The 23167-nt window shown below is 35.0% G+C and overlaps 1 protein-coding gene across 2 annotated transcripts; it reads right to left on the bottom strand.

Moving 5' to 3' along the window:
* Nucleotides 1-34: 34 nt before the first annotated feature.
* Nucleotides 35-21506, bottom strand: LOC142358239 (uncharacterized). 2 transcript variants are annotated; one of them, XM_075409681.1, is made up of 17 exons: nucleotides 21371-21506; nucleotides 20669-20846; nucleotides 19969-20108; nucleotides 13090-13255; nucleotides 12211-12436; nucleotides 11530-11738; nucleotides 11031-11195; nucleotides 10212-10577; nucleotides 9233-9331; nucleotides 8201-8281; nucleotides 7760-7849; nucleotides 7223-7338; nucleotides 6595-6704; nucleotides 2769-2931; nucleotides 2081-2217; nucleotides 819-1263; nucleotides 35-331 (listed from the first exon to the last, which is right to left on the bottom strand). In XM_075409681.1, the coding sequence occupies exons 2-17, from the start codon at nucleotides 20793-20795 to the stop codon at nucleotides 305-307; spliced, it is 2667 nt and encodes an 888-aa protein (XP_075265796.1). In that variant the 5' UTR covers nucleotides 20796-20846; nucleotides 21371-21506; the 3' UTR covers nucleotides 35-304. The 2 variants fall into 2 exon arrangements, with proteins under 2 accessions (XP_075265796.1, XP_075265797.1); XM_075409682.1 differs by lacking the exon at nucleotides 10212-10577 and having other exon boundaries at nucleotides 20666-20846.
* Between the last annotated feature and the right edge of the window lie 1661 nt (nucleotides 21507-23167).

Here is a 23167-nt window from a genome sequence, read left to right as displayed (position 1 = left end):
TAGTACTGGAGAAATAAATTCTTTCTTTCTTTCTTTAAAATCAGAAAACTTCAATTAAACTAAGGCAGCAAAATTAGTATATGAAGTACTATAAAGACTAAAATGCATAAAAACTATTTTGGGGCATACCATGAAAGAAATAAACAAATAAATTTGAGTTTTTTGTTGTTGGGAAACAACTTTGCGACTAGTGAGAAATATGAAGTGCAATCAATGCTAGAGAAGTTTATTTTCCCAGTATCAGTTTTTTGTTTTCCCGGTTATAAGTTTTCCCGGAACTTGTTCCAGTTTCCGCTGTTTGTGTTCACGAGTACGACTCTAACCTTTGAGGCTGAAATAAACAAACAAATGTTATATTTTTATAATGAATCAGTACTGCGGTTTACTAAAATACTAGGGTGCGGGGAGTCACTCTTTAATTTTGACACCAGTTACTTCCAATTTTCATAGTTTTCTTCTTTCAATTTTAATGCTTTCATCATCTATAATAGTTTGCGATGAAATAATTATTTTACAGTCTGGAAATTGTTTTATCCGAGATTTAGGCAATGATTTTGCTGGCATACAAGCTTTCGACTTAAACAAAACAGAAAACGAAAAACTATGCAGCTGTAAAACAGCAAACGTCCGAGAAATTTCATTTTCATTTGCGACCTGCTCCAGTGACATTCTTTTCTCTGTTTCAGCTATAAATTACCAGCATATTTCTGGTAAAGCTTAAAACTTTCTGTATTATTCCTGGCTGTTATTTTGTAATTGAACCATTTTTGTTAGATTTTTGAGAAAATTGACTGATTAATATTCCACGCACTTCTTACCATTCTTACAAATGTCTGCAAAGGTCCATTTCTGGTTAGGTACACCTCATCAAAACTGCTGCTATAGTCACTCTTCAAAGGAGACATTGTTATCTCAGACGAAACACCCGATTCATTGAACCTCTCGGAAGAGTTCAAAACCCGAGACATCGGGGGAGGGGTATCGGGTTGAAAAGACGTCGTCGCTCTCAATTCCGAATGGTACTGATCGGTTTCGGAAGAATCCCGAATGTGTTCGCGGTCGGTTTGTGGTTTCGGGTTTTCCGAGCGAGTTTGTCTGTGGTATTTTGAAGGCTGACTGTGAACAAAGAATCGGCTATTTATGTACACTGGGTTTGTTGTGGCTCGGGAAGATTCGCGGAAGGATTCCAATTGGCTGACGACTTCTAAGAATGTGGGTCTGTGAGTGGGGTTTGTTCGCCAGCAGCTCATCATTATATCGTACCTGAAATAAAAACACAATTGCTAAAATTAATATGAGGATCTCGAAATGAAATTTCAATTAGTTGCAAAAAGATAACCAGGCCTTATGCTGGACCTATTGATGACCTAACCAGGACCTATTGATGAACTGTCGAGTAGATTTGTTATTTTGGTACATAATTTATAACATATGTGTTGCAAACAAGTGTACATCCTACTCGAGAACAAATTATTATTTTATGCTGTATCTCGGGTGTCGTGGTCGGTTTCAAGTATTTTTGACGAAATTTCCATAAAATATAAAAATTACAATATTCAAGGAAGAATGGTGGGATGACCGGGGGGGGGGGGGGGGGGGGGGGGTTTAGTGCCTCTGGTGGCGTTTTGCATCTTGTAAATGCTGGCTGCGCCATATTATATGTAGAACGCAGACGGTGAAAACTCGAGCGAAGTTGATAGCACAACTTAATGCAAGTACTAAACTTATGCGTATGTATATTTATAGGAACTAACATACGGCAAATGGCCAATGGGCTTGAAGAGAGTAGCGATTATGAACAGACAGGTGCCAAATAACCTATAACCTATAGATAAGACTTGCATTTAGACTTGCACGTCTTGGCCAAGACTTGTATTTAGATTGAAAAGTGTTAAAAGTGACCTGATCATAGCTCTGAATCAGTACTGATCTAAAACTTGCAATTAGACGTGCCCAGTACTGATATTGGCTTGCCGTTAATTCCGGGATAACACTGCATACAACACGTGCACATAACCCGTATCACAAACTTCTCAGATAAAATGGGTCTCTGGTACTATCTATGTACAAATGTGCTCACAGTTGGTCCGGACAGTTGTCTGGCTGTTTGAGTCTCATTCCAGTCTGGAGGTGGTCGTACACTTCGTGGTTTGGGATTCCAGGGTAGGGTGCCTGGCTACGGGTGAAGATCTCCCACATAGTCACCCCAAAACTCCACTATGAAACAAGACAAAATGGTCATATAGCCAGAGGTCCCCATTGTTGTGAGTTAAACGCTACTTTAAAATAGAACAGAAAACACTATTTTTCAACAAACCTACTTGATTCTTGTAAAATTCATTTTTGCATAGCTGCAATTTAGTCTGGCCATTAGATTTCTAAAATTATGTCATTTTTCCTTTCAAATTTTCTATTGCGTGAACCCTCTCCGATTTCCGTTCTTGATTGCCCATCATAAATTGTCCCAGAATTGAACGGTTCTACTTCTTTTCACCCCAATTCTTTTAACTTCGCATATCTTAACCCGCTATCATTCCATATCAACCCCATATATTGGGGAGAAATGATAGGGGGTTATATAAAAAAGGATGAATAGGGGGGACACCGACTTAGACCTTGACTTATAAAGAAATTTTAAAAGTTTCAATTAATTGTACGCACTTCAAGTCGTCGGTCGAGTGCCCGATCAAGCAAGGCCAAGCAAGTTCTTAATTCAAAGTGCGTAATACTAGATGCGCAAATAGAATACTAGACTGATATAGACTTACAACGTCGCTCTTTGCAGTGTATATTCTGTCTCCCAGACACTCGAGTGCCATCCACTTCACAGGCAGTTTGGCCCCTGAGCCCTGTCTGTAGTAGCACTGCTGGCTAAACATCCTCCTGCTCAGCCCAAAGTCAGCCACCTTCACTATGTATGACTCGTCTAACCTGTAATGACCAATCTTAGATCTCTTCTGTTTATGTCCCCCTCTCCAAGCTTAGTGGGTTTATATTACTTGCACCCCCAAGGTGCACGTGGCATGTTTTTACAATGATTTACTGTGCATAAACCCCCAGATACAGAGCAAGTTGGTTGCATAACGGTTGGGGCAGGGCAAACGGAAAGTTTCAAATCTTAAAAGACGATTCCAAACCCAAAAGGAACGTGCAACATGTCAATGACTCTTTAAGGAACAAGGAGGCTCGTTGATGTGCGTTCACATTGACAGAAAATAGCCGCAATAGCTTGGTAGATCTACAATCTCGAAAAAATCAGTAAAAAACACTGACCGAAAAATAGTCTTTTCATTGAGGGCTGAGATGTTATATTTTGATTAACAGTCTGTATAAGTTATTGCTGCCTCTATCAGCTGCACTTAATTAACCTTCATTTAGATTGACACATTCACTTGACCTTATATCTTTGAATTAAAGTAAATAAAAGTCAATTTAAAAGCGAGGAAGTCTTTTTTGAGAGTGTAGTAAAACACGAGTGACCAAAATTTAATCACGCGAATGAACCAAAAAAACTCGATCCACTAAGAGCAAAAAATGACGCCACGAACGCGTTTCAGTTAAAATTGCATGAACGAATGAACAAAAAGTGGTTTTGACGTCATATGGCCGTAACAAAAATCTGGACGACCAAATAAAAAAAACAAAGAGAAGACCAATAATATCCTCAGCGACAGCTGTGCAACTATTAAAAAATTAACGGCATAAATCAATATCTAAATGTATAAGCAACTGGTAAACAACGTCAAAAAGCAATCAGATAAAACATATAAAACCTTAACTGCCCAAATTTTCGTTTACCCTAAGTGTACAGTCGATGGGACTTTTCCTTAATAAGACTACGTAAAAAGTTAAAAGAAAAAAATAATAAGGCGAAATTAAAAACTCTATCAACATTTTTTAAACCAAATAATTTCAAACGTTTCAAAAATCATTACCTTTTAACAAAATAATTATCAATTAGCTTACTATAAAGTAATTGGGAAACTGATAGGACCTGTCTCTTTGGTTAGATTAACCCACAGAATTGGACTAAAGATACAGAAAGGCTCAAGAAATTACAAACAATCTGGAAAACCCAAATCATTGATGCCCTTAAAATCATTAGCTATTATCTAAATATTGTTTTTTTTTTATTTCAATTGTTATCTATGGTAATTGAACTAAGCTTTTATTGAACGACTTAAAAAGTTCACTTGGACCACATTTGAAATTATATGGGCCCTGATTTTAGGCGAACGTGGAAAAAAGAAAAGAAAAAAACACAAATTTTGACCACTCACAAAAATTTTCGAAAAGGCATATTTTCCCCGAAACAAAACATCAGTAAAGACATAATATCAACAAAAATTTTAGTTTTTGAACTAAAAAAAGCTCTATGGGACCTCTCAATGATGAGAATTATTTAAAATGTGACGAAAAGAACAACCAAATCTATACAAAAAACGATACAAATAACAAAAAACGAAAAAAAATTGAAAACGAATGATGTCATAAATTTTAGAAAATTTGCTGTGAACTGACTTCATAGAATATTATCTTTCATTCAATCAGTCCTCAATTACAAGCTTATGAGACCTCTCAACACTTTGCAACTACATAAAAAACAAAAAAAAAACAGCAAAAACAGCGAATTCTAAAAAGAGTCCATGCCATTAACAAATGAATTTTTCAGAAGAAACACTTCCTTCTTCAATTAATTTTTTAAAAAGAATAGGATTGCGCTTTCTTCACCTCTAAGACTTCAAAAAACAAATAGCACCAAATTTTTAAAACCAGGAAATCTTGGAGAAACCCCGTAGTATCAACGACATTAAATTACGTAGCTTTCAACGGAAGTCAATAAAGACGCTATGTTATGCTTCGATGGGGAGCAAATGTTGTTTGTCTTTGACCAGTCAGCAAAAAGACATCAGAATAGGTCTCATGACTATAAAAATAGTAAAAATACAGACGAAAAGGCGAAATTCATTAGAAAAGTGCTAGATGAAAGTGTCGAAGCCATTAAATCCAAAAGTTTTTCTTTGAAAATTTTATCCAGGGTTTTTTTAACATCTTCTCTGAGCCAATGGGATTTATCAGTACTAAGATAGTGCTAAAAGATTCCAAAAGGAAACTATATTACAAAAAAAAATTATACAAAAATTTTTAAAAATATAAAGAAACTCGACGCATTGAATTCATAAAGCCAGTAATTGATGATAAAACAGCTAGCTAGATTAATTTTGGTTGCAGCACAAGTTACAGGGGACTTTTAATTAATGAGACTGACATAGAGTTCGCAAAAATAAATTTAGGATCGGCTAACGTTCAAAAAAGGATTCGAAAAATTATTTTTTAATTTCTAAACAAAAATAGCTGTCCACTTAAAGCGAGATAGGTTCACTTAATGCACATTAAGAAGACTTTTGATTTTTTTTTAACGTGCCTATGGCATAGGACTTCGAAATTTTTATAAAATTTTGAAAAGAAAATCAATAAAAATTACGAAGACTCAGTGTCGAAAACAAAAAAATGAGCAATTTTCTGTTCATTTTGCTATCATTGGAATGCATACGATGTTTTTCATTAACGCAACCCTGATATTAAAGGTGGCTATTCTCTTAGTGACCTAAAAAAAATAAAAACAAAGATTTTTTTTAAAAAAAAAACAGCTCTCACATAGAATTCTTATAGTAAACTTCTTATTGTAAACTCAAATAGTAAACTTTGATAGCAAATTTCTCTGAGAGCAGAACTAGACTTTTCAGTCGTCTGTTTTCTCTTAGGAACACCAAATTGATGCATTTTGGAGCATGAAAGGTAACTTTGAATTAAATTTTTTATGTAAAAATTGTTAATTCGAACAAAAATTACGCTAAAAGTGAACATATGTGAGCCAACTATCCCGCGTTCAAATGAAAACTTAAACCTCAATAATTCCTCGTAACAATCGAAATTCAAAAAACTCTTTTTTATTTCGAATTCTACGCTGGACGAGCTTTTTAATGATACCACTCACATTTCTCTACGATGAATATATCGATCGATCAAATTGTCTGAACAAAAAAACTCATTTGAGTGTATAGTTCCTCCCCTCACAAGCGGGGTCGGAAAAACATCTGCTTTAATGCTACAAAGTAATATTTTCAGTTTAGAGCTAGTGAGGCAAGTTTCTTTCCTCTTTTCAACATTTAAAATCTTCCATTATTTTTGCAATATTGTCGCACGATTTTGAACTCCAGAAAATTTGAGAGCTAATCGTCAGAAAAAATTACGGTTTTATTGTCGAAAAATTGGCTGTCGTAATTCTTCCTTGCTCGAGATGTCAACGCTAAAAATTGCTTTTAAAATTAAGATTTGCGGTTAAGGTGATGATTTTTGTAAGACTTTCCAGTGAAAAGGGATCAATAAGGTGAATGTTGAAAAAAAATTTCACTAAAAATTACACTCCCTTACAAAGTTTACAGCTAAGTTTAATGCTTTTCTTTCAAAAATTGACCGCTAAAAATAGTTTTGCGTTGGAAATAGTTTTATTCGCCGTATCTCACGATCGCAAGTTTTAGGTTTTTGCGGGGTGAAGCGTCTCGACCGGGTTTAACTTCCTCAAAAACTCACATGCAGTTCCTGGCAGCCAAGTCTCGATGGATGAAGTTCTTTGAAGAGAGGTAGCTCATGCCTTCTGCTATCTGAATGCAGAAATCCACCAAACACGATTGACGAATATTCTAGAACAAATCATCAACATCAGTAACGAAATAATATCCTAATTGACACAACCCGTTTAGATTATAAATATTATTTCTACAAAACGCCATTGCCATTTAATCAATGAAAATGATGCAGTTATCATTTTGATGTACCTACACACAACGTCCCCCCCCCCCCCCCCCCCCCCATAAATGGCAAGACCCTGGTAATTTTTCCAATAATGTTCCTTCTCTCAATTCCCTGTGTACATTTACGAGAAACCAATCCAAAAATTACAGAAGATGATAACTTAGGGTAATTTCTTGACATCGTAACTGGAATTTTCGGAAGAATTCAAGGGTAATTTTTTGACATCGGAACTGGAATTTTCGGAAAAATTCAAGGGTAATTTTTTGACATCGGAACTGGAATTTCCGGAAAAAAATACCAGGATAATCAAGTTCTTTTCAAAGAAACAACAAAGAGCCTAAATAGCCAGGAGCGAGCCTAATGTACCTACACATCACTTCTCTGTAATGTGTAAATTAATGCATACCAAAGTGTCTTTTCCAATCCTGGACTCAAGTAGGAAACTGTGTAGATCTCCGTGCTTCATGAATGGTAGGATGACGTAGGGCTTCACTTGGGGTCCCTGGTCCTCAAGGCAAACACCTGGAAAAAATGAACAAACGAATTATAGACACACCAACGCCCAGATTCACATCAACAATCAACTCTTTAAGGTTCTGACTACCCATAGTTGAGAAATCTTTGGTTTTAAAACATAAGAAATTGTCGGTATCGTCGTTTTATTATAGACAAAAACAACGAAATCCTTTATAATTTTTTCGTCAGTATTGTTGTTATTGTTCGGTAGAATAATCACAAGTTAGATTCGGTATCGTCGTTTCTTACGTATAGAATAATCGGTAAAAGAGCTTTAAAAATTGCAATAATTTAGCTGCGAATTATTGTAAGAATTGCAAATTTAGAATGTAGTTTAGGTTTTATAATTTTTAGCTACGTTAGTTATCCCTTCAATAAAATTGACTTTGGTATGTTGGAGGACATGATGTTGAGTGTATTGACTGACCTATAAGACTGAGTACATTTGGGTGTCTGAATTCCTTCATGACTATTCCCTCTCCTATGAACTGACGCAACTCGTCTCTAGACATGATCTCTAAACAAACACAAACAACATATTCATTAATGTTTCATTCATTAAAACACTCACGTGCACATTTTAAAATGCCGAAAGTCTGCAGTGCCAGAAGTCAAAATGCCGGAAGTCAAGATGCCAGAAGTTGCTACTTAGCCAGAAGTTGAATTTCGTTGACTTTCGTCATTTTAAAACGGGCGCGTTTCTTGTTTTAAGCATGGCTAAGTGACTCTGCAGAAGTCACTTCGAAATTCTGAGATAATATCTCGAACCGCGTCGAGGTTCTCGATAAACGCCAGAAGTTTTCACTGACTTATAAGCTATAATTTCATTTTGCACTGATTCAAATGATTGTCAAATATCTTTTTTTACCTTTGATAGTTTTGACGGCGACTTCCTTGACCTTTCCTGAGTTTTCCATCAAGGCTCCTTTGATTACGCATCCAAACTCACCTGAAAGAAAACAGCTTATACTATCTCAGGCATTTGAGATCATTTCATCACCTCTTCGTCTTAAGATCCTAATTCTGAAAATTTTGTTGTTAACCGTTTTGTTAACTTCATGACCGTTTTTGTTAACTTCATGACCGTTTTTGTTAACTTCATGACCGTTTTTGTTAACTTCATGACCGTTTTTGTTAACTTCATGACCGTTTTTGTTAACTTCATGACCGTTTTTGTTAACTTCATGACCGTTTTTGTTAACTTCATGACCGTTTTTGTTAACTTCATGCGAAAATGATGTGTTGACTTTGGAATTATTTGTATCTGTTCATCTGACCATCTAAAACTGAGGCAAGTTTGATCGCGAGCTTTTTTTGGAATATATCCATAAATTTTAGCTTGCTCTGTAAATAAATCGTCTTTCAGTTTTGGGAGACATCACGGCAGTGAACATTGTCAGTTAGAAACGAACAAATATGATCAGTTGTCTAAAATTGGTTTACAAAATCAACTATTGGCTTTAAATGTTAAGATACAAATAGATTCACATTCTAATTGTGCTGAAACAGTTTCTGCAAAGAAAACTGCAAATATGTATTCAAATTCTTGGTGAAAAACAAATAAATAAATATTCTAAAATTTAAAAAAAGAGCTAAGAAAACTCTTTTATCGATCCATAAAATATATAAAAGTTTTGCAAAATTTAAAGCTTTTTAATTATAAAGATAAATATAAATTTGACAAAATAGTCTAATTTCAAAAAGCAATCACCCTTGCTCAGTTCGGCTCATTAGCTGCGTATTGGGCACAATGAACATAGAAGAAACATAACATTCAAAACCAAAAATCGAATGAACGTGATAACATAATCTTGCCTTCTTTCTTAATTAAAATGCAATGATATCTCTGTTAATACGAAACAATTTCTAGATATATCTAGCTATGGATGAGTTGACGTACCTTCTCCCAGTACTTCGCCCAGTTTCAGCCTGGATATGTCAATGAGGACAGTTGACAATCCCTGTTTGATCTCTTTACTCAGATCCATAGTCTGCAGCACTGAAACAGTCATGAACAGCGTCTTTAACCCATAATCATAGAGCTATGTCGCGTGAAATGCTGCATTTTTAGAACAAAGGCTGGAGTGGAGACGATGCGCAGCCATGCTGGACAGAATTGAGATCAATGAGTGTGTCATGAAATGTGAAAACTCATACTTTATTTTCTGACTTTTGACATATATTTAGTCTTCTATTTGTGAGATATACCTTCAAAAAATAGTATAATAATTTTCCCCAATATGGCTAATCGGGGTTTTCCTCAGAAATAACGGGACAAAGAGTGCAATAATAATATATTGTATAACGACACTACTTATATTTGTATATTATATATTGTATAACTCAATTTAATAAAGATGGGAAAAGTAACAGTTGAAAGCCGATTTGAAAGAATTAAGCGGGGAGTTCAAGTGAACTGCAGAAAGCTTTGATTTTCAGTGCGTTGTCAAAAAGTTTTTTAGACTCTTCTGTCTCTCACTCTCATAATTATTTTCAACTCTTACACCTCAAAAATTCTAACTTTCAACTGCCCATTAAATTTAATTTATGAGTATTTATTTCACTCTTTCCAATCCTTTTGACTCAGGAAAATTCCTGCACCCAAAATTGTACTTAACAAAAAATGGACCTTTTCCGTTTGTGCCCCCACCCCAGTATGCACCCCCAGTTACAGAGCACGGTGTCATGACACAGTAAACCATTATGCAAAAATATGGCTCGTGCGTCTGGGGTGGGTTGCAAATAATATGCACCCACTAAGCTGGGGGGGGGGGGGGGGGTTGTCAGAAACGGAAAAGATCCAAAAAAAATTAGTTCACGGGACAAGAAAGTATATCCAAATATCATCAAACATCGAGCGGCTAATACATTATACTTACATTTTTCGGCATCCGATATCGGCAAGGGGTGCCCGCTGACCCCAACTGAGGAACAACTACTGGGGGTATTCAGCAGTCTTCGGGAGGGGGTACTTTTGGGTGAGTTCACCCCCGTGACAACCCCCGTTTGCTTCCCCTTGGTAGGTGTGCACGCGGGCACAGACTTCCTTGATGACAGGGTGGCGTTCAAGTTATCATTCAGGGAACAACGTCTGGGGGAGGTGGAGGTTGAATCGAACGAGGGGTGGTGGCTGTGATGGTGGGATTTTGGGAGTGAGTTTTTGTTCACGTGACAGGTGTTGGGGACAATGGGAGGGAGAGGGTCAACAGTAAGGTCACCTTTACCCATGCAGCGTTTGAGAAAAGCTAAAATGAGATAGAGATTTGTGCTATAAACTAGTACATGAAAGTGTGGTTGAATATATATAGACTCATATCCCAAAATTTTTGGAATCTTGCTCAAATTTTCCATTTTTTTTCCATATTTGGTTTAAGAACAGATTTTCCCGTTACTATTTCTCTAATTCTACATTACTTTCCGAGTTCTACAGATAAATGTAGTGTTTCTATAACATAATAATATGAACGTTAACTTTTTAGTTTGTGCTTTTTGGTTGAAAATAAATTCTAAGAGAATAGGTTGCGTAGAGAATGCTTGATTAAATGAAAAGAAGCTATTACCATAAGCTAATTTGGGTTAAGGAAGACAATTAAAGGGGAAAAGACAATCACTGTTGAAGGGAAAAAGAAAACAATTTTTACAGAATTTCTAGGCATTCATTTTTCATTTACATAACATACTGATGTTTAGACACTAACATGTGAACGAATTGTGACGTAATCTGCTGTATGCGTGGCAGTAGTTGCTGTTAATCGGCTGTTGATGCTGAGCGGGAGTGGAATCAGCCCTCCGAAACACCTGGCCTTGATTGGTGCTCAGATCAGTGGTGCCAACTCCGACTGCTACCTCGTACAAGTTCATTCCTGAAGTCGAGGAACCCATAAAACGCCGGATCATATACATGCAAATTTGTCGATACAATTGTCTGATAAATGCGATCATTCAGAGTATTCACAGTATGTTTACTAAGATTGCTCAGAACAAACCCAGAATTGGGTTTTGAACCGTTCAGCGTGTTTTCAGATATCTCTTTTTTACTATGATTTTTTGTCTGAACAGTGTAAAAATTGATGATCATATTCTGTTCATAGTAAAAACATACTATGATTCAGCGCTGATTGACAATGTTACTATGGTCCAGGAACCCCATGCAGTAATGATCAGTCCTTGCAAAGAATGTTATTGAGAATTGCGTACCATCATGATAACTGTCCCTAATAGTGGAAGTCCTGACTCCCCCTGCAGTTGGAAACTGGGGAGGGTGGTGCAGGTGGGAGTGGCTTCCCGAACTGGATCCGGTGTCTGTCCTGACCAGGAAGTGTCCGCTACCAGGGGTGAGGAGACTGGAGGGGGTGGCATTGTCAATGCCCCCTCCCCCTTGATAGAGAGGGATGCTGGTAATGCTGCTGGAAAAAGACAGTGTTTGATAATCTAGTGAGCAGAAATTTGACAAATTTTATCAAGAAATTCAAGATCTTGATATTCTTGGAAAAAATGATAATGTTTTTGTTTCAATGTGGCAGAATGTGTTTTCATAATCGTGTGTAAACTAATGAAACTTCTCAACTAAAAATGGTTTTAATAGCCTAGGCAGAACAGACTATTACAATTAGCACAGAACCATTATAAAGATGTTGACATGCCAACTATAGATTATTAAATTTCACCGGGCAAAGAAAAATGATAAAATTTCTATAGGCCAATTTTTCATTACAAATCTTTATGATTCTTAATGTGATCTCACGCGCGATATTTTTGCAACTTTTTTGCAAATTTTAAATGCATTTAAATCTATCACTAATGTGAATTTCATATTTTCATTAAACCCGATTTTTGACAGAATATTTTTTAAAAAAAATACGGTGGCATGTTACCGACCTGGGAGAAGATCTGGTGGAAATTGGTGCGTGAGGCGGAATAGCCCCGATGAGACTCAAATCGTGAGGTGGAATGCCCCGTTGTTTGTTTTTCTGTTTAGATCGACAACAGCATACAATTAGTACACTCAATAGAGATGCGATCAGACAGCCAAGTGCACTAACCAGAACCAGTTCCGGCTTGGATCTAACTAAGAGCTTCAGTTGATCGTTTAGATTCAGACCATCTAAAACAGATGATTTTTTAAAGAGCTTATAGAATTTATAAAAGAAATAAAAACGTAAATAATCTGTTTGGTTTTGGAAACATTGAATCCTAGTAACTGAGAACTGAGCGATCTGGTTTTATCGGATAAACATTCTTAGTAATTGAGATCATATGTGGCTCTCAAGAAGAAATCAAAAATTTCTTACTTTGATCTTGTAATGATTTCAAATTTTATGAGAAATTTCATTAAAATGCAGAATATTCATGAGAGACCACTTTCGACTATCTATAAAGGAACTTCTGGCATTTTAATATCCAACACTGTGGACTTTCAACATTTTAAACCTAAATGAGCGTGTTTTTAGCAAGTTTACTATACTCCGCCGAAGTAACTTCGAAATTCTGTTTCCAAATCTCAAACCTTTACATGGTTATTTATGAATCCCGGAAGACCCCAGTGAATTCAAGCAGAGTCGAGCAGCGCTACCAGAAAATTAACCTTTTGCGGAGCATGCGTTTGTAAAATTTGCCAACTTCTGATAGATACAGAGAAAAATCATATAGAACACTTTGAAAAATTATGCAATACCATTTCAAACAATCTCGTCTCTGAGAAAATCACAACTAACTTTAATATTTGCTCAACATTTTTTTTATCGTAAGCTTGCATACCTGGTTCGTCAACCACTTTTCCATTGATGACCTTGAGTGGTGGGTTTGGGACAGCCTGACTGGTGCCCACTTTGCCCTGTGCCTTCACCCTCACTGTGAACAGATTAGAGGACGTAATGTCATCCAGGTAGAACTTCCTTGACCTCCCATCTGTTATGTGCAGTTGCTGAAATAAACATAAATTTGTAATATATTTTCAATTTTTTTCTTTAATGAGGGATATTTATTTGCGGCATATTGCAATATAATCCGTTCTAAATGATTAATATTTTGTCCAGTATCTTACCTCAAACCTTTTTAGTACTTTTAATTAACACAGAAATTTCGTTTTCGACATTGGAACGCATAAGTTTTGTTTTACCGTTTTTTAGATCTCAGGTCTTAAAAGGTTTTGAGCAACATTGTTTCAAAAGAGTTTTTACAGTATTACAAGACTGAAATGATTACAAGCCCGCATATACTTTATCTTTTTTTTAAAAAAAAAATTCAACTTTGTGCTGAAACAATGATCACATTCTTAACTTAAAACGTATAAAATTTTCAGCAGAGACGTGTGAAATGTAGGAAGCATAAACACAGGACCGACTGTTTTCTTAACCACCTCAGAATTTTTTATCGTGTTTGAAGCCGAAAAAACATGTAAACAAATCCAGGGCGCCCCATTTTGTGTTTACAATCGAGTAAAAACAATAATTTAACAAGCCAATCATATTGTTTCAATTTTGGATCCATGTATCGGACACGCACTCAAGCGTGAAAAATTAAACAAAAACTGTGATTGCATTTTATCACGTGATGGAATTTAAATGTTGTGATTAAAAAGAAGCTAAAATCAAACAGTTGGCCTAGAAATTAATAAAAATTTTGGAAACATTTTGTTATACCGGCTGCCGCACGCCTGTAAAATTTACAACTATAGGACATCTACAAATGATCAAAAAATAAAAGCGTAAAAGGCATAAAACATTACAATTATATATTTTAAAATTTTATCGGCTGGTGTGTGAATAAGACTAAAATTATATTGGTGGTTTAAATTGGTTATTGAATTCATGTAGCCAGTTTAAGATGACAAGGTACTTTAAAAGAAATCGCTTTTGGTACAAAAAAGCGGTTGATCACTTTATAAAATAGATTAAAAGTTAAAATATCTTTTTCAAGTTCAAAAGATTCCGCGGAAGACAGATTTTTAAATCTTTTTAGGTCTTAGGACATTCAGATTGCTTTCGGAGGTCTAAAACGTACCTTTGTCCCTTGTTTAAACAGGACCGATCTGTTTGCTGTTCAGATACATCTTTAACGCAAGTTATAAGTTAAAATGAAAAAAAAAATGAAAATTGACATCTTCTCGGTGAATTAGACTTCCAAATGAACAGCATTTGTATAAAATGGCACATAATGCTACTGTCAAGATGTTTAAAAGTTGTTACTATTGAAACAGAAAACGTAACATCTTTTCATTTTAGTCAGTTTATCAGAATAAAAATTAAATTTTCAATTGTCAACTTCACTTTTTAAGTATAATGATGGTCCACGTTAACAAAAGTGGTCACATCAACCTGAATAGGACAAAGCGTAGGATGCACGCTGGCAGAGAAAGAGAATTGAACTTTTTTGGTTGATTGACAGTCAATATATGGTAGAGAAAGCCACGCCAAATCAGCCAAAAGATCAAATAAAGGAAAACAAAATCAAAGCAGAAAACTAATTGTGATAAAATAGGTAATTTGAGAATTATACACCAATTGTTGTGCCGCGGCTTTTCAATGATTGTTTACCAAGCGCATGAATACAAATGCTATGAAAGATAGATTCACTTGAAATACGGCACAACCAACCTTCTTTATTTAGAAATGTTGGCTGTTTTTGACCAACTGGACAAGCGCAACCTAAAATCCAAAATAAAAGAAGGAATGCCGGTTCTTTTTACAGAAACTACGATTCATCTAGTATCGAAAGATAATATGACTTATGGACAAATAATGTTTAATTTAATTCAAAAATGCATTATCCTGACCAATATGCTAAAAAAACTTTGAAAAGAAACACAATTTCACCTATTCAGTGCCAATCTGACCTTAATTCTAGACTTTAATTTAGACCATCAATTTCAAAAGGGAAAATTAAAAAAAGAGAAAAACATCTATCAATGTGATACAGAAGAGCAAGCAATAATTTTTGCTGAAAAATTTTAAATTTCCATTTTGCTGAGGTAAATTTAAACTAAATGAATATACTCGTGCAATATCACGCATAATAAGACCCGAAAACTGTATGTTGTCCATCAAAGCTAGTTAATAATTTCTGAGCTTTTTTCAAAAGAACATACACTATGGTACCAAAAAGCTACGTACACCTAAGGATTTTTAAAAAAGCAATAAAACAACAAATAATATAACATTTTGAGTTCAAATTAGTTCTCTAATAACGCGTCATTACACCTTTAGCTTTTTTAACGTCTAGTAGACGGTTTGTATAGTTTTCATACAGGTTTCTTACGACGTCTGCGTCAATTTCATTCCAAATTTCATACAGTTTTTCTTCTAAATTTTCCCAAAAAACTGTCTGTTTTCGTAATCGCTGCTTCAAAATCGCCTTGTAAATTTTCAATAGGATTCAGATCTGGACTGCATGCTGGCCATTCCAGTACCTCCCAGTCGTTTTCTTGGAAGAAATTGCCGATAATTTTCGATTTATGCACAGGAGCATCATCTTGCTGAAAAATGAGGTCCAGGAAATGCATTTTCTCTTCGTAAATTTTCAAAATTTCCAAACAAACGACAGCGTTTAGCTTGCTTGGACACTTAGCAAGCCATTTCTGTCCATCTGATCGTATTGCACCCCAAAACATAAGTGATCGTTTGTCCGAACTCAAATTTTTTATGCTTTTTTCAAGAAATCTCGTTCCATTTCTTCAAAAACTCTAACAATTTCGTCGCTGGAGATGCACACCCTCGTTTCATCAGTAAAAAACACATTCTGCCTGAAAGAGAACGGCTTCTTGAGCATATTGATACACCATTTTGAACGAAAACACTTGCTTTTCTTCTTCAAACTGACTTTTTTGCAGCATTTCTTGAAAAAACGACATATTTTTTGAAATATCGTCTAACTGTACCTCTGGAAATTGTATCGTAGCAAGAGAAAACGTTATGAGCCACACGAATTCGCTCCAGTGAGGTTTTGGGATCTTTCAAAACATCGGCAACTAACTTTTTTTCTGATTTTTTTTTTGACAATTTGGGGGGTCTTCCGCTCGATTTTTGGGCCTCGAAACTGTTGTTTTTAAGGTAACGGTTGTATGCATACTGTGTACTGGATCTTGATTTTAATTTGAGTTGCTTTTGTTTTTTAGACCACGAAAATCCGACATCTCTTAGCGTAACAACTTGGCAAACGGTATAAGAACAAAGCGGTTCAGCCATCTTTTCTGTTTAAGCGGAGAAAGTGAGAATGAAATATCTCTTAAAACTTCTAATTTTCACACCTTTTTTAACGCTTTGTCGCAAATCATGCTTATGAAGCACGAATCATGCTTTAAAAGCAGAAATTATGTTGTACGTAGCTTTTTGGTACCATAGTGTACTTTAAATGGCACCTGTTTCTTTTCGTAACGAAAAAAAAATGAGGGGCGCAACTGTAGAGTGGCTCAAAAACTTTGAAAATGTTTTGAAGAAAATATTTGACTGCACTAATTAAAGTTAGTTACCTGAGAATATTAAATAAAAAATTTTGAACGAAATTGACTAACAGAATGATATAAGATAACAATTGAAGAAACATTCAAAAACCATTCAGAGTAGGTGGCAAGGTCAAGAATTCTGCATCTATTGTTGTTTCAGCCCCTCCCATCGGATCTTAAAGGGCTATGTTACTAAAAATCCCGGAGGCTTATGTAACTCGCTGGTTCAAAATCAAGGCTAAATTTGGTTTGCAAATATTTGAAAACTTAGACTGGATAAGCCTAAATTTGCAAAAGTTTGCAAATTATGTCTTCACAAGGCCAGATTTGCAAATTTTTGCAAAATAAGGTTAAGTTTGCGAAAATTTTGCAGATGAGTAGACGAGTTTTCTCTAATTGAGCGCTGCTTAAAATGGCGATGAGGATTACTTTCCTTACCATTTCACGAAGATTGCTTGTTTTTATTTGTCAAGTGCACAGAGTAAGAGATATGTATAATAAAAACCACCCTAAGGGTTCAATTTTTTACAAAAAACTATGACAATTTCCAACTTTTTTGCAACTACTTGTAAAACAAGGAGGCTCGGTAAAGTGCGATTGCACCTAATGTTCCGACCCTGCTCATCCACATTCTTGACTTACTTGGCTACCAAATGATGAAGAAATAGAAAACTTTCGAAAAAAACATCGTCTAAAAAACCACTAATTGAAAACAATGATTGCACGCTAAAGGACCAATGAACTTGTTGTTAGTAGGATTTCTAGAAAAAACAATAATTAAAATTAAATTAAAAAAATAATTATGACCAAATCTCGATGTCTGTATTATGGAAAATCAAACAAATTAAACTCACATCGGATAAAACCTAAACAAAACAAATTAAACTACACTTCATTAGAAACGATATGGGATCTGTCCCCAATGATATTGGTTAATAGTTAAACAAATAATATAAAACAGGTGCGAAGTTCGAAAACAACTTTATGTTTTTGAAAACAATTAATTGCAAAGTGATTAATATCGTTTGTTATTAACTGAAATTACTAAAATGCCCATATATATCTCCATAGAAGGCAAGTGAGAATTGTTATAATCCATTGTACGTCATATGACATCATAAATCTGTCTTTAAGAGCACTAAAAGAAGTGTTCAATTTCGTAATACTTCAAACCTAATGTGACCTACCATTTATGGAAGACATATCTGGAAGAAAACAAACATTTTAAAAAATAACAAAAACCCTTTAACATGTACACATGTACAAAAATCTCAAATTTTTTGAATAGTAACAGTAGTACAGTAGTAACAAAGCCGCGAAACAAAAAACTAACGATAAAACCTTTATAATGATTAAAATACAGCTCACTGGAAATTCGCTTTGATCTCTCAAACTAAGCAAAAAATCGACCGGAAAATGGTTGAAAAACTTTGCGAAGCTCAACAATTCAAATGTTTTCCAAAAAATTATTTCAAAATTCATAACAGAGCTATGATTTCAACAACAGGAGATTGAATAAATTGCAACACCTTAGGTAGCCCATCGCACCTGTTCTCAATTAAACTAAGTCACGAGACTAACGAATTACGACAAAATTTACAAAGAAAGTTATGACATCACAAAATTCAAGGCACTATAGTTATAAGATGTTATTTGCAAGAACTGTAAATCATCAGTTGCTTCTCTTCTGAACATTAAGGGGTCTTCCTTATGAAGGACTACGTCGAAGCAAACAATCAACAGAGAAAAAAGTTAGAATCGAAAAAAAGGTGTTGAGATTCCCTATTAGTGAGATTGAGTTACAAGGTGACCATAAAAAGAACAAAGAGGGGTAGAGAGTTGAAAATGTCTTTTTTTAAATGTTAATTTGAAAGTCATTAAAACAAATAGCTATAGACTGAAATCTTAAAATAGGTGCAATAATGTAACCTGGTAACCAATTAAGAACTATCAAGTATATGTCGCACAACAACAAAAAGAATGAAAACAAAAAGATAAAAATTAATTATTTCCATTAAACTTTACGGAACTGAGTCTCAGACCAAAAGCATAAACTATTCAACAAAAGCCTTTATTATATCCAGATAAACCTTTTTTGTGCAATTCTTCATCTTTGCTTTATTTCAGTTGGACCTGTCTATAATGTGATAGTTTGACGGGAAAACAAGTTGAAACTTTAGAAATTGCATTTGTGCTCAAAATTCAAAACCAGTTTGAAAACTGGTAGTATCAAAATCAAGAAACCATTTGTTAAATGTTAAAAGGTTACAGAGATTAATTTATAACTAAAAGGAGGTGAGTTTCCTTCTGTTTTTACTGAGACTATGCCAGAAGTTGAGAGAAATAAGATAAAGTAGTGGCAAAATTCAAAAATTCACCGACCTTTTTTTTTAATAAAACAAATATATTCAAAAACATGAGAGACATTAGGTAACAACTGAAAATCTTGTGTAGGTTCATTCGTACCTCTTTTTAAGCTGACAAGGATTATGACGGCAGATTTAAGGTGTCTACTTCCATCAATTTTGAAGAAATTGGGCTAAAAAGGCATATTTGGTCCCGTTTTTGACAAAAAATTTCCGATTTTTGAAAAATTTAGTATAAACTTTTGCAAAAAACAACGCGCACTGAGCAATTCAGCAACCCTCTTCTAATTTTAAAGACGAAATCAATAACACTACCGTTTAAAAGTTCAGCATATTTCAGCAAAAATGACAAAAGCTTGGTCAAAAATACAGAAATTGTGACTAAAAGCAACGGGATATCGTCTACTTTTCCGAAAACTTTAGACCTCGATAATTCCCTGCAAAAAACGATAAAAAAACTCCTTAATTGTATAATCTACGCTGGACGGGCTTTCTAATGATACCACTCACAACTCTCTACGGTGATTATATCGATCGGCCAAAAATTACTGAGCGAAGAAAACCCATTTGAGTATATAGTTCCTCCCCAGCTAAAGTGGGTGGAGTATATAGTTCCTCCCACGCTTTTTTTTACAATTTTTGCAAGGTTGTTTTTAAATAACTGCAAAATGGACAATAATTTTTAACAAGGGCTGTTAATCCGCTAGGCTTTTGTAACTGCTATATAATAACACAAAATTTGTATACGTGGGTCATAGAGAACACTGGGTGGGGGGGGGGGATATATCTAAAAATAATTTGCGATCTGTTATTGTTACGCAAGAAACTGACCGGTTCGAGTCCAGACTGTTTGATTTCAATGACGTATCCTGTTATGACCCCGTTGGGTTTGTCCGGAGGATGCCAGGTAAGAATTGGACGCCCAGACTTTTCGTCGGTTCCACCTTGAATAAGTCGTGGAGGACTCGGAACTGAAATGGCATTTCTTTTTCAATCAGTTTGAAATACTTTTTTTTAGCTGATCATCAAGTTGCGAACGAAGATTAGAGTCTTGAAAATTATTATTACTTTGCGTAAAAATAAATACCTTCTACTGCATTTTTTCGCTGACATTCGGTGAGAATTTCAAACAGTGGTTGACAAATAATCAAAACTGTTGCAGATGAAAAATATGTCTAACTACGGAAAATGAAACCTCAGTTCATAGTTTTACACTGTCATTCACAATTTTATCGCACAATTTGCTTAAAAAAATTGTAAAAATTTTGATAATCAGAGAAACAGAATATTCAAGAATTAGAAAATCAGAATTTACAATGCTGACTCAATATCATATACGAAACAATAATTTTCAATACCAATTATTATATCATAATTACGGAGCAATTCGATACACCCTTTTCTTCAGCCTTTCTTAAAAAAAATAGGGTCAGTATAGCGTTGTCTTTGACGCCTTTGCATGATTTTTTTCTTTCAAAAATTAAGAGTAAAATTAGCCCAAATAACCCTCTCCCTTCCCCAAGCTAACCACCTTCAGCAGACGTGAACATAAGACTGTCAGACCACTGGCTCTCCCCGATGGCATTGGAGGCTTTTGCTCTGACCACATACTGGTGATATGGTTTCAGAGGGAACAACTTCTCCTGCCGTTTGGTCATGTTGTGAACAACGAATGATATCAACTCTTTAGGTTGGGATATCTCACCGTACTTAAACACAGACATTCCCATTTGTAAAGACACATCACTAGAAATTTTGTAAAAATTGATTATTAAAAGTTGATTTACATCTTGCGCTAATTTTTATGATCATATTATGTAAAATTATTTATCTCTGATTAGGTAAATTTGTCTTATTTTTAATTCAATAATTCAATTTTTATTTATAACAGATATAAAATCTTGGCTTTGGACCATTTGGTCCATTTTAGCTCTTCAATTCCACAAAACTTTTTCTTGGCCTAATAAAATTGGTAACGATTTTACTATTTGGTATATACTTATGATACAATACAGTATATTAAATTATAATATAGTAAAACATTATAATTATTATTATACTCTACAATTCTACAATGTCTTTGTCTCAAAATCCCGCAAATTAGCGCATTATTAATTTAAAATTATTTCGTATCGTTTCGATTGAGATCTGTTTGAATAGTTCTCTGTGCAGTTCCATCAATCATTATCATCAATCTTAAAAGCATTCTATTTGAGAATTTAAGAGATATTACCTGGACAGTCAATGACGTCACTGATGAGAAGCCGTCGAACACGATTTTCCACTGGACCACTGCAGATGTGGACTCAATCCTGTTCACTGTCAGGGAGGGAGGTCCTGGGGGCACAAGGGGTTGCACTGTCGCTTCTCTGGAGAACACTCCCTTCCCGAATGAGTTGGAGGCGAAGCAGGGAAAAGCTCGTGGGCTCTGATATGCCTGAAGAGATAAAAGTTTCCTCAATTTTGATGAAATGCCAGAACCCGAGAATCCAAATTTTTTTTAAAGATTTTTTTTCCCAACTGGCAATCTGAACTAAAAGTTGTTCAGTAATTAACTATGGGTTGGTTCGCGTTTATGAAAAAGAGCTTTTATATGCGTAACGGCTTCTGGGGTTTCGTTAATAAACTCTTAACAAATTTTTCAGATTATATATTCTTGTGTGATCCTAATATAGCCTAAAATTTTTTCCTTTGTTTGTTTTTTTTGCATAAAATTTTCCTCAAAGTTTTCCTACATGAGTAAAAAAGCAATTACAACTTACTGCCTTGCTTGTGACTTTGCATTAGCAAGTTTTTTGCATTCTTCCAGGATATACTTTGTCTTTCAAGATAATTAACACACAAAGACAACATTTTTTACAAGCATCTTGCAAGATCTTACAAGATACCCTTCTAGGTCTGTATAGCAATGAAGTTATTCTGAGCGACGACTATATAGTAATTGCGGGATCTTTTCTGCTAGCGCCCCCCCCCCCCCCCCCCCCCCCCAGCCTTATATAGCCGATAAATTTGCACCCCCAAAAATCTAAGTTTTCGCGAATTTGAAGAGCGATATTTGCAATTCATTGAAACAAGTGTCTAGGTAGATTGAAGGCACTTTTAGATTCGTTTCCTGAAAAAAAGTTTTAAAAATTCAAGCCCTTATTGTAGCTGATAACGCCAAAAATGATCTAATACAGAAATTTTTATTGATGATTACGTTATATGCAACAAATTTTGGTTGAATACGTAATACTTTCAAACCATAGCTGTGCTAGCTTTTAGTAAATGCATATTGCTCATATATGTTCACGTATAAGATTACTTAGCTTTAACAATATGTTTACACATTTATAAATGGGGGGTGCCTAACTAAGCGGGGGGGGGGGGGGGGGGGGGCGCTAGCAGAAAAGATCCTAATTGCGTTAGGTTAATTTCAACTTGCTTTTATTTTTTAAATAAATATGTAAGAACGTCTGCTTGGTTTACATATACGTACATAAACATGCAAGTACGTGTGTTTGGTTTGACTGGCCTTCCCCATAACTCCATTTTTCATTTATATTTTTGCCAAGACAGTTAATATGCGTTGTAGTATCGATTTATACCTGTGAACAATGTCAATTAAACAAAAGTGGGCTAGTTTTAATTAATTGATTAAACGCACTGACACACCTACACTAATTCTTTTCATGCGCTCAATTCGTCTTCATCAAATTCGCCCAAGATCAAAAGTTCATCACTTTTAAATTTTGTCGGCGTCTGGGGAATTGACTTTAAAAGGTGATCTGAACAAATAACGCTAGCCCAAGCTGAGGTTTCGTTTACATTAATTTCAAATTTAAAAATGACGCGCTGAAAATGTGAACAAGGAAATTGAAAAACATGAATACATAATTGGAACGAAATTGTTTTCACACAACGAGAGTTGCCTACTTAGTTGAGCGATTGTTTGTTCAACACTTTTCAAGTTTGTTTAGATGAAAGAATTTAATTTAAAGGTATTTCAGAAATATTTTGATAACGTTTTCAAGTGTTGATATTGTTTTTT

This window comes from Convolutriloba macropyga, unplaced genomic scaffold, assembly GCF_964194025.1.
Source record: "Convolutriloba macropyga unplaced genomic scaffold, txConMacr16.3 SCAFFOLD_1236, whole genome shotgun sequence".
Classification (NCBI taxonomy): domain Eukaryota; kingdom Metazoa; phylum Xenacoelomorpha; order Acoela; family Convolutidae; genus Convolutriloba; species Convolutriloba macropyga.
The sequence above is the reverse complement of the archived record's forward strand: the minus strand, read 5'-3'. Positions and strand labels throughout refer to the sequence as shown.

Excerpts from the sequence above, each read along its gene's own strand:
- LOC142358239 (XM_075409681.1), bottom strand. The coding sequence starts at position 20,795 with ATGACCAAACGGCAGGAGAAGTTGTTCCCTCTGAAACCATATCACCAG. Across the intron at positions 10,578-11,030 it reads ACGTCACAATTCGTTCACAT|CTTTTCTCAAACGCTGCATG; the intron begins GTTAGTGTCTAA and ends ATCTCATTTTAG. Across the intron at positions 7,339-7,759 it reads AAATGTACTCAGTCTTATAG|GTGTTTGCCTTGAGGACCAG; the intron begins GTCAGTCAATAC and ends CATTTTTTCCAG.